The sequence below is a fragment of the Akebia trifoliata genome, chromosome 13, assembly GCF_017979445.1.
Source record: "Akebia trifoliata isolate Shusen 1 chromosome 13, ASM1797944v1, whole genome shotgun sequence".
Classification (NCBI taxonomy): Eukaryota; Viridiplantae; Streptophyta; class Magnoliopsida; order Ranunculales; family Lardizabalaceae; genus Akebia; species Akebia trifoliata.
In genome coordinates, this window is record NC_141387.1 from 1,256,659 (window position 1) to 1,268,895 (window position 12,237).

Genomic DNA, 12,237 nt, shown 5'->3' on the forward strand with positions numbered 1-12,237 from the left:
TTCTAATCAAAGTGTGCCATGTAGACACCGTTCTTATATATAGAAATGGGACACCATATGGGATCTCGACTTTTTTTTATGAGTCGAGATTCCAAACGGTGTCTTGTTTCTATAGATACGAACGGTGTCTATGAGACACAATTTGATTAGGAAATAAATACATTGGGTTGCGTGTGTGAGCGATAGTCCCGTATTGCCTAGATATCATGAGCTTGGGCTATATATAAACCTGGGGCAATCCTCACCTCACAAACCAGTTTTAATGAGAATGAGTTAGGCCCATGGGCTTGTACAGCTTGAACAAGAGGTATATCGTCTGTTGCACACTTTCAACAGTTTGAAGAGTGTCACATCAGCGATAAAATTAGATCTCACACTTAAAATATAAAGAGTTCAGTAACCATTTGCGTAAAAAAAAAAAAAATTTTGTTTTATTTATTTTTGTCTTTTATTTTTTTCAGTCAGATGTAAGTCATGATCAGAAGAGGCTAAGATGTAAATTTTTTTTTAAAGAAATACCCCTCTCTCATCCTTTGAAAGTGTGAGGATCTACTTCCATGTCAATGGCTTGATCAGGAGTCCAAGGTATTTTAAATGCCAACTAAAGTGTGCCACGTAGACACGTAACTTATTTTATAGGAACGGGATACCATAATGATCAAAGTCTTTTCTTTATTGCAAGATATACATTTCAGATGATTTCCTACAAAATGAATCCCTATGAAACCGGAATTAATCCTAGATCTACAAAGAGTTGTGATAATCTGACTGTCCCTCGTGGCACACTCAATCGACTCTCTTGACGTGACAAATTTGGGATACATGATTCCCTCGGGATACACACTTTTGTGGGGAAGTGCTGTTTTGTATCCCAAGACATACAGATCTATTGTTCCCAAACTTATCAGGCCAGGAGAGTCGATTTAGTGTGCCACGTGGGGTAGTCAGATTATCACAATTCGTCTAGAAAATTCCTCTTTTCATATTGGAGAGCAGTTGAATGTGTTATTTCTCTATAACCACATAAATACCTATTTTAGGATTGACTCATTCAAGTCGCTTTGTTATCAACAACAAAAAAATATTTGAAGACTACACCTTTGCAAGATAAAATAGAAGTGTACCTACATTTAATAGGACCACATTGACCTAATAATATTTTGGACCAAACAGTAAGTCCTTGTGAAATTAGTTTTATAATATACTAATTAAGGACGATGGAATGATCATCAAGTATAATAGCAAAATGATGATCGCGTAAAACCTTACTTTAATATCATTATAAGTTTCTAATTAAAACCTTATGAAAATTGTCAAATAATAACATTAAAACAAAAAAATATATATGTTATTGCAGTGACATGACTTGAACCCATGACCTCAAGGTTACAAGCCTTTGGAGCTACCAATCTGCTATATTAAACAAGGATTAATTGCATGTACCCCTCTACGATCATCATGTTGTGTAAATGTCTTTTATTCTATTGCACTACACAAAGCTACAAGGATGTAGGAGGTAATCATGTAATATCTTCTTAAGAGTTTTCTATTTTTGAGGAATTTTGTTTTGAGAAGTTTTATATATTTTGGTAACTCTTGGTATTATAAATAGAGATCTCTAATACTATAAAACTTATGATAAAATAGTGATTGTTATTGTTCTGTTCTATGGATGTAGGCACATTGTCAATTCACATAAATCCTTGTGTTTTATATGATTGTGCTATCTTTACTATTTCGATTTTTTTCACACATCAATGATAAAAAGAACAAGAAAGAAAAGAACGCAAGTATGATCCCATGATCGTTGAATTTGCTAATTAGATGGTATATAAAGTTGGCATTGACCTTCGTATTTTGAAGAAGATACTTGAAATTGAAACCATCATATTATTCTGATTTTGGTTCTTGTGGATTCTTATTCATGTGGAGCCCAAAACAAGTCTACCAATGCTCTAGAATTGATGGGTTGGAAGAATAGTGAAAAAGTTTGCAAAAACAAATCTGATTCTCTTATTGGGATTGAGTGAAGTATATGAATCAAGCCAAAATCAAAATGGAAAAAATTCTATAGCTATAAGATTATTCTTGAATCCTTCATTCTAATTAGATCCCTGGATGAGCATGGGCTAGGGCTTTAATTGGGCTAAACACATAATAACTGGGCTTCATGTCGGGCTGAAATGGCCAACCTTGACTTGGGGGAGGGCAAGGCTAGGCATACTAACTACAACCTATGAATCTTATAAATAAAAAATAAAAAAAGTTTTGATTTTTGGAAAAATTACCAAAAGAGAATTAAATATTTTAATATTTACAAAGAGAAATTTTCCTTTTAAATTACCAAAAACAAATTAAGTCGTTGGACTGTCCAGCAATTTAATGTGCTAAAATACATTGATCTACCAAAACTACCCTCTAAATGATTAAAACAAGCATTTTAATAACTTCCTTTAACACTCCCAACAATTTAGCCTCCATTTAAAATGTTAGATAGTCCAATGACATAATTCATTTTTGATAAATTAAAAAAGGGAAATGTTCAGCAACAAACATTTTGACAAACATTTTGGCAAAATGTTTTTCAAAATATGAGTTAGAAGTTTTTGAATGGACTGATTTTTTTGTGAGGATGATGTCTACAGTAAGGAGATCATCATCACCAAAAATCAGCCCATTCCAAAACTTCTAACCCCATAAAAAATGATTTACAAAAAATGAACGGTCTACGACTTTTCAACTTGTAAACATGGGGCTAGAAGTTTTGGAATGGGCTGATTTTTGGTGAAGATGATTCCTCACCAAAAATCAGCCCATTCCAAAACTTCTAACCCATGTTTTGCCAAAATGTTTGTTGCTGAACGAGACCCATTAAAAAAATATATATACTTTTTTGTAAATATGAAAATATTTTACCTTCTTTAAGTAATTTACCCTTGATTTTCATAGTGAGATTCAAATATTTTAATACTATCTAGTGGCTAAAAATTATTAATCAAAATAATTTCTAACTTGGAGGATTTATCATGGTGAACCGAAATTTTTTTCAGAATAAAATGACAGATGTCGTTTCTGAATGGATCTACATATCCATGTTGAAAAAAGAGATTGACATTAAAATTTTATTCCCCCTGAAAGCAATGATAATGAAGAAGAACCAAAACTCTGTTGCTTACTGCACACCTCAAACCAAACAAACAAACAAAACTTCAGCTCTTCAGTCCCCAATCCCCATCTCATCATCAACAGCTTCTCTTGAGAGTTGAGTCTCCTCACCTTTGTTTCTCTCATATCCTCATCTTCCCAGATTGTTTCCCCATTTGGGTTTCTCCCCAAACAAACAAAATTAGTTCTTTAAAGTTCCAGCCATGTGATTTCAATTCTTCAGTCCCCATCTCACCATCAACAACTTATGTTCAGTTTCTTCACCTTAGTTTCTCTTCTTTAATTTAATTGTTTTCCCATCTGGGCTTCTCCCCAAAATTCCATGGCACCCACTATTTTCTTCATTCTCATAGCTCTGTTCTTCATTCCTGCAAATACCCATTTTCAATCCAATGAAGAAGGGTTCATTTCTGTAGTCCTCTCTCAAAAGGGTCTCGATTTTGCTAAAGATATTCTTATAAAAAAGGCAATTTCGTCTCTGACTCCTCTTCAATTGCCCGAATTTCAGAAATCTGTAAAAATCCCACTTATTGGGAGTGTTCATATGTCTTTGTCGAATATCACTATTAATCAAATCGATGTTTCTTCTTCGTATGTTAAGCCCGGTGACACGGGGATCGCAATTGTTGCATCGGGTGGCACTGCGAATTTGAGTATGAATTGGTATTATTCTTATTCTACTACGATTATTGTCCCTATTAAAATCTCAGATAAAGGACTCGCATCGATTCAGGTATAGAGCTTAACTTTTCTATTAGTATTTAAGCTTAAATTTCTACAATTGTTATTGGATTCGGTAGATATGGTTGTGTTGTTTGTTTCCTTTATTTAACATAATTGTTGGTTTTATTTTTATTTAATTTAGGGGATAGTGAAATTTTATACTTAGTGGGTGTTTTTCATGCACATATTTGGGTTTATGTTATTGGGAATTACTTATAAGAACTAAGTTCCATTCTGTCCATACTATTTTAAGCCTAAGTATGTAAGGTTTTTTGGAATTGTGATTGTCAATCGTATTGATTGAATGTTTCGGTTAATGAAAAAATCAATACGGTATTGGCCGATACATTCTGATACAAACCCGATAAATTCAATCTTTCGGGGTGAATGTTTCGTATTGGTCTTGGCCGATACCGATACGTATTAACCAATACATTTTGATACGTTGCGATATTTTAAACCATGGAATGGATGCAATTGATAGGTTGTGGGTTGTGGGTTGTGGGTTATGGTTTATGGGTCTGTCCTACTCAGTAATAACTCATAAGTCCCAACTCAGAGTACCTTGTGCTTTACCAGGAATTCGAGAAGATAAACTAATTTATGAAGTGTATGGGTAGAGGATTATGCACAAGTGCCTGCCTGTTAAGGACAGAACTGGTTTTCCCCCCATAGTTACTTTATTTTTCTGCAGAGGGGGAAGAGGGAGCAACTTCAATTGGGGCTTGGCATTCCAAACATGCCTATGGTTTCGAAATCTCCCGAGGTGTTAGAAATGAGAATCAGGATCAAACCAGAATCCAATTTTAGAACCAAATTGGGTTCTACAAAACAAGATACCTAACATGTGTGGTCATGTGTATAACAAAGAACTAAAATAACCACCAAGATCCCTTATATGTGTGGTCATGTGTATGACAAAGAAATAAAATAACAAAGACACACACATATACACCAAGCACTTTAAAACCAAGGAAGAGACAGAATAGGAATAACATAACTTTGATACAATAAAAATGTCACTAAAACTTCTCTTGTATAACTTCACACTACCTCGCCATACATTTAATCACACAACTACATTAGTCTTTGTGTAGAATGCCTAGCACCGTCTTGAGGCTTCTGCCTTGCCTTAAGGAAGCAGAAAGTCTCATATAAAGCTTGTGCTTTTTAAAATAGTGATACCCATTAATAACATTGTCTGCCTTCTAGAAGCATGGCTATTTCTTCTCTTATATGGTTATGTGCTCATCTTCAACGTGTCTCTTAACAAAGGGAAATTGATGACTGCTGCTTCTGGGTAAGGTTGAAGGCATGGAAGTGGGGCTTACTCTAGGCTTGGAGAATCAAGGAGGAACTCTGAATCTGTCCCTCTTGGAATGTGGATGTAATGTGGATGACATATTTATAAATTTGGATGGTGGAGCATCTTGGTTTTATCAAGGGTATGTATTTCTTCTTAGAATTTAATTTATTCTTTTTTGTCTGTATTTTTAGAATTTAATATTTTCTTCAATTAAATAATCATCTGTTTTGCTATGCCATGATTAGCTAACTGATATGGGACTGGGTTTTCCTTGCATATCCTCTTTATATTTGGTAAATGGTGGTTACCATTTTTTTGCCACAGCCGTTATTTTTTTTATAAGAAAAAAAAATAATGTCCGTGGAAAAAAAATAACCACCACGGCCATTATATCTCTTTATGTCAAGGAATTGGATGATCCTGTGAAGTATTTAACTAGTGTTCTTTCTTATTTCTAGTTTGGTGGATGCTTTTGAAGGACAAATAAAATCTGCCGTGGAGAATTCAATTAGCAAGAAAATTAAAGAAGGCATTTTGAAGCTTAATCCCAAGTTGCAAGCTATTCCTAAAGAAATCGCAATAGATGAGATTGCTTCTTTGAATGTCACATTTGTTAATGACCCTTTATTGGGTGATTCGTCCATTGGGCTTGAGATTAATGGGTTATTCACACCAACAGATAAAGTTACAATTCCCAACTATTACCACAAGGGCTCACAATTTTCAATTTCTTGCAAGGGTCAATCAAAGATGATTGTGATTTCATTAGATGAAGCTGTATTCAACTCTGGGTCTGCCGTATACTTCAATGTAAGTTTTCATATCTATTAGTCTCAGTTTATTATTTTTATGTTGCTTTGGGTATTTACTTTAGTATTATTTATCAAAAACAGAAAAAGAAGTATTTACTGAATTACAATTACAGAAAATCTTAAGTATGTCTACATGTGTACCTAACAAGCGCTTAATTACTTATTGAGTGTTGAATTAAGAATAGAGGAATCACCTGAAATGCCCTGAGCTTATGATCAAAGAGGTCAGGTCCTCCATTATTGGAAATATCCAGCAGGACCTCAAGGCCAATATTTGATTTTATTGGGGGACCCGTCACTCCTTTGTTATCCTCAAGGCCTTTTTGATATTTCCAATTATGGAGGACTCCTTTGTTATTGTTAACCAACCAACTACTCCAAAAGACCGATCTATTAGAGAGGGAGAACTATGAATATAAGAGGGTCACTGGGCTTAGTTGGGTATGACACACCCGAGAGTGGAGGAAAATAAACACTCAACACTCCCTCTCACCCATAAGGGTGGAAAGAATTGAACCCATGACCTATACGAACCTAGCACTCTGATACCATGTTAACCAACCAACTACTCCAAAAAACCTATCTGTTGGAGAACTATAAATATAAGAGGGTCACCAGGCCTATATGAGGGTATGACACACCCGAGAGTGGAGGAAAATATACACCCAATATAAGATAAGATTGTAAACCCAATTTGTGAAGCCTTTTAGGTTATTATTCCCCCTTAACAATACTTCCGAGGTATATGGATATTTAGATCAAATTTTAGGCTAATCTATCCAGGACTTGACTCAGTAGAACATAAGATTTTATTATCTGATGGAACTTTTGTACCAATTGGTTTTTGGTGGTCAGGCAGGATATATGCAATGGAATGTGGACAAAATACCAGATCGGTCACTTTTAAACACTGCTAGCTGGAAATTTATAGTTCCTCAACTTTACAAGAAGTATCCGAATGATGACATGAAGCTCAATATTTCTTTTACTTCTCCTCCAATTATTAGGATTTTGTCAGATAAGATTATTGCTACCATATACTCAGACATGACAATTGCTGTTTTGGATGCCAATGAAATAATACCAGTTGCATGCATCTCTATGGTAAGCTTAATAGTAAGATATATGCCTTGTAGTTTCTGTTTCATTTTTAAATGTATTTTTGCTTATTAACTATTTCTCATATTATTTTTTTTACATTTCTAGCCTTAAACTGCATGATGTGTTTATTTAATGTTTGGGTATTCTTGTAATTACCATTTCGAAACGTAATAAATGTAGACCTAAATGCCTGTCTAAGTTTTTGCTCAAAAGTTCCACAAAAGCTAGTCTTTTTTTTCTTCCCCTTTCATGGACAGCAATGGTCAAAACAACTACATCATCTTCATTAGTTCTTGATCCATAGTTTATTATGATGACACATTGCCTACTTTCGCTGCCAATTTATCAGAACATAGCTCTCTTTATTCATCTATTGGATCCTAGTTTTGCACTTTTTTATACTCTTTCATAGTTGCGATGTTCGTGAATCCTGATGTTATTTTTACCTTCTTGAAGTCAGTATACTAAATGTAAAAGTAATATGCGATGCTAATTCAGCTATAAAGGGCCTCAAAGCATTATTTTTGTTGCGTGGGCTCAAACACTAGCCAAAACTTTAAAAAAAAAAAACTAATATTCGTAAATATGAGATCCTAGTTTTAACTCGTTTGATATTAAACACAGAAATAATAATAAACTTGACGAACTATCTAGGATTCCATGTATGGGGAAGTACTATCTAGGATCCATGGCCAGTTTTAATTGTGGCCTTTGGGGTTGGTTTAGGGCACAGAAAAAGAAGAGATACGCATGGTTCAAGTGAATGACAGTTGGGATAATAAATATTTAGGATTGCAGACATTACCTGTCATATATTTTAAAATGCTCCATGAGACTATGACCAATTACTATACATGAAACGTACTTTGTGGCACATAAGGTTTCTTCTTAGCGTATGAGTTGTCCTCTTATCTCTTTTTGGACTTATTTTTGTACAATCGTACATATGGTTAGAACCTTTTCATGTGTTTTATGTAACTTGGAAGTTTTGTGTGGTTACTATCGTATTCATTATGAATATTGGAGGCTGTTTCTTCCTCAGGTGATTAGTGCCTTGGGCTCTGTGGAGATCTCAAGGAATAACCTAACTGGTAGTCTTGGATTGGACGCCTTCACTCTGTCATTAAAATGGAGCAACATTGGTAAATTCCACATGTCTTTGGTTCAGGTATGCTTCAGATGCTCATATTAGCTTTTTTTTATGGTTTTGAACCCACGACCTCAAATTTGCTTTGCAATGTGTTAGACCAACTGAACTATCAGTCTATGGCTAAGCTGGACTTGAACCCAAGACCTCAAAGTTGCTTTGTAATGCGTCAAACTGACTGAGCTATGGGTCTAAGCTCCTAAGCTCAAATTCATGTTGAATGTTGATTTATTTTCATTTTGTTTTTAAGGTTAAATCAGTGTAATGGTGAATGTATTTATTCTAATTGTATTACTTTATAGAACACTTGGAGTCTAGTAGACAGTAGACTTTGAACACTGTTTGGGAATCTTGAGGACAAGGTTTAAATTCCATGGGTACGCCATTATTTAGAGAGAGAGTAAATTAGTTGCGACTCAGATTTGTTTAAGCCTACCAGGTCAGAGTCAGGTGACTGGCCTGCTATGTTGTGGTGGGTGACGTGCCATTGTAGGATATATGCCAGATTCCAACTTCAACTGATTTTGTTCTCATACATCTGGAAATTTTTAGTCTAGTACCATACATTATGAAAGATTCTATTGCCACGCCAACTTTTGCTAACACCACCCCAATTAAGCACACATCTTGGGGAGGCATTAGCAAAAGTTGGTGTGGCAATAGAAGCTCAATACATCTTATTGACTTGAGAGAAAATATATGACAAAGTAATTATATTTTATAATTTGGTGAGTAGTAAGAATGAAAGGAGACCTATCCAGAGATAGTAGAAACATGTATTTTTGTTGCCTATTACCTTAAAAAAAAGGACTACTAACTGGTTTTAATTTCATTCCTAGACTTTTTTATCTCACTATGTTTCCCAAATTTATGCAGTCTGTGGTATGGACTGTCCTCGAGACCGTTGCTTTGCCATATGCTAACTCACACCTGAGGAAAGGATTCCCTTTGCCCATTATTCGTGGTTTCACCCTTCAAGATGCCAACATACTCTACTCCAATTCAAGGATTGTGATTTGCAGTGATGTAGTATATACGGAGTCCTACGACACTAAGCCGCTCTCAATCTAGCCTGGTTAGATATGTCAACTCAAATCTTTGTGTCAAGACTTTGTTGTTCGTGGTGTATGGTTAGATACGTTATCGACTTTTCTGTTTATGTTGTACATTTATTGCTGATAAACAAAGCAAAAAAACAGAACCAGTCAGCCTTATTGTTCGCTTGCACTGTGTTATGTCAATTGTTTCTATAGAGGGTTCCGACTCCGGAGTTACTTGGATTTGTGTATAGGGAAAAGCTACACATTAGATCATTATCAAGTAACAATCAACATATTAGCATATGGAATGAAACTGCCTCACTGATTCATTTTGTGTGCTGAAATTCATATATATATATAGGTCAGGATCAAGGGACATATGTAAAAACAATGTAACATTAATAAATTTTCAAAATATGGGTTAGAATTTTCAGATTGAGCTGATTTTTTGTGACGATGATCTCTATGATGAGAAGATCATCCGGAAAAAAAAATTCAGTCCAATCTAAAACTTCTAACCCAATTAAAAGTGATTTAGAATGTGGATGATTTTTTGTCAATTTTTACCATTAATTTGTAAATCACTTTTGATGGATTTAGAAGTTTCAGATTGAGCTGATTTTTTGTGAGGATGATCTACTTATCATAGTGATCATCAAAAATCAGCTCAATCCAAAACCTCTAACTCATATTTTGAAAAATCATTGTTTTTACATATGTCCCTTCAACAGCCCCATATATATATATAAATTTATTGATATTTACAAAAATGCCGAAAATAAAATTATTGATATTTTACATTAAAAAAAATAAAATAAAAAGATTTTAGGACCATTAATGATATTTTGACTCCAAAAGTTTCATTGGACTGACATGTCAAGGGCACATAACCGTTGATCTTTTCCTTGTGTATCTTGAAGAAAAAGATCTATGGTTATGTGCCCTTGCCACATCAGCTATGTAAAGTCCGAGTGAATTTTCGAGTTAGAAATCATGACTCTTTTAGGAATTGTAAAGAAAGCACATGATTTTAGAGGTGGTTAACATCTCATTAGCATCACAGAGAGAATTATAAATTATATGTCAAAATATGGAAACTCTTATGTTTTTATTAAGTGATCTAATAGTAATAGCAAGGGGAACTGGCCATGGGATCCGTTTGGACAGGCACAAGTACGAGTAACGGAAAAACGATTTGAATTTGAACATTGATAAAGGGAAACCATCTATGCCTTCTTAGTGCACATGGTTCGGATTGGTCCGGATTTGTGGTAAAATCGGAACTTAATCAAACATGATCGGTTTTACAAATTTGGAACCAAACCAATCCAAGCCAACTTTGGTTCGGATCGGTTTTCGATTCTCATACTTATTATTTTCAATAGTAAAATTAAAATACTTAAAACTTAAAACTAAGCAAAATAAATATTAAACAAAGCATCACGCATAACACGTTAAAAAAAAATCATGAAAAAATTAGAAAATAAAGCAAGAACTTGAAGAAGAGAAAATAGATGTAAGAAACTAAGAAAGGGGTTTGAGACTAGTATTCTATGAATGTTTTTACCTTTTATCTTTTAAGATTATATTTTATTTTTAAATAAATATATATTATAATAAATATAAAAATTGGTTCAGTTCTCGGATTGTTCAATTCTATTATACCCCTAATCCATAACCGAACCAAATCAATCAGTTTTTTTTTACAATTCGTACCTGAATCAAATCATACTCAATCTGAATCAATCCAATCCAAAAGGCTTTGAATTGGTTCGATTCTCAGATTTACGCGATCCAGTGCGCACCCCTACTTCTTACTGATTTCTTGTCATCTTTGGGTTATTGAATTCTCAATGAAACCATATTCCAAGCAACCAACATTGCATACTTTTGAGGGCCCATTCACCCATAACATTGGGTCCTACCTCTTGGCAGATGGCAACAACAACAAGGCCTATGGGTAAAGATTTCAAGCCCAGAGAAAAAATATCTCTCAAACTCAACAATCATAAATCACCAATCAGTCTCCTTTTGGTGTGGAGGTCCACCATGTGGTCGGCAAAACATTCATGGTATCTTGTACTTTTTGGTCAAGGGGTAATTTGAATAATGACTGCCTTCAACTTTTCAGGCCTTTAAAAGGAAATACAATTTAGGGAAGCTAAGAAACTTTGAACGGTCAAAGTTTGACCAAGCAAAGCTTTTGGTGGGCCCCCAATTGTCCTTTACAGACCCATACAGATTTTTGGTAGTTTACCACCAAGTATAGGTATCACTCGAATGACAACAAGTCTCCTCTCTTAAGTAGAATAAAATCATGAGTCAGACTAGCCTTACTATGATAGTGAGGAAGTAATAAATCTCGAGAATTTGTTTTACGCATCTCAAGGTCTTTTTGATGGTAGATGAGTTTTAGTAAGGCCTTTTTTCCTCACTATCATAGTAAGGAAAGGGTTTCTCTAAAATCATAGACTTCTCAACTTCAATTAAGTGTGTCAAGCTTCTATTAATCACATTTTGAGATCAATAAAAAGACAAATACTTTCTTGGAGGAAGCTATTATTGTTGACTTTAATATTGCCGACGAGCACATATATGATGCTTAAGTTAGAAAACTAGTCAAAAGTCCTCTAAACTAACAATTCCATTCTTAATTATAAAGTTATTTTTCCTTAAGCTTAATTTATCTCAAATTAATTTCATGATCATGGGGATTCGTTGTTATCCATTCTTTGGATTTTTTGAATCCAGATGTTCCCTTTGCTCAAGATTTCCTCTCATCTTACCCAATAATGTCGAACCCAAAGAACATATATTTTTTATTATGTAAATTTTTTTTTTCTCCTTTTTTTTCGTGAAGGAAATGAGAATTTAGTGATTAGTGTTTAGTAGCTGAAGGTGGGTTTTAAACCTAAGTCGTGGGATCAACACAATCAACTTAAC

General features: G+C 34.4%; 1 protein-coding gene across 2 annotated transcripts; it reads left to right on the forward strand.

Annotated features, from left to right (window-relative positions):
* The first annotated feature begins 3,168 nt into the window (after positions 1-3,168).
* LOC147387158 (putative BPI/LBP family protein At1g04970) lies at positions 3,169-9,534 on the forward strand. Of its 2 annotated transcripts, none has more exons than XM_086420845.1 (6): positions 3,169-3,898; positions 5,194-5,333; positions 5,653-6,004; positions 6,862-7,110; positions 8,150-8,275; positions 9,131-9,534. In XM_086420845.1, the coding sequence occupies exons 1-6, from the start codon at positions 3,488-3,490 to the stop codon at positions 9,323-9,325; spliced, it is 1,473 nt and encodes a 490-aa protein (XP_086276971.1). In that variant the 5' UTR covers positions 3,169-3,487; the 3' UTR covers positions 9,326-9,534. The 2 variants fall into 2 exon arrangements, with proteins under 2 accessions (XP_086276971.1, XP_086276972.1); XM_086420846.1 differs by having other exon boundaries at positions 3,760-3,898; positions 5,164-5,333.
* Positions 9,535-12,237: the final 2,703 nt, after the last annotated feature.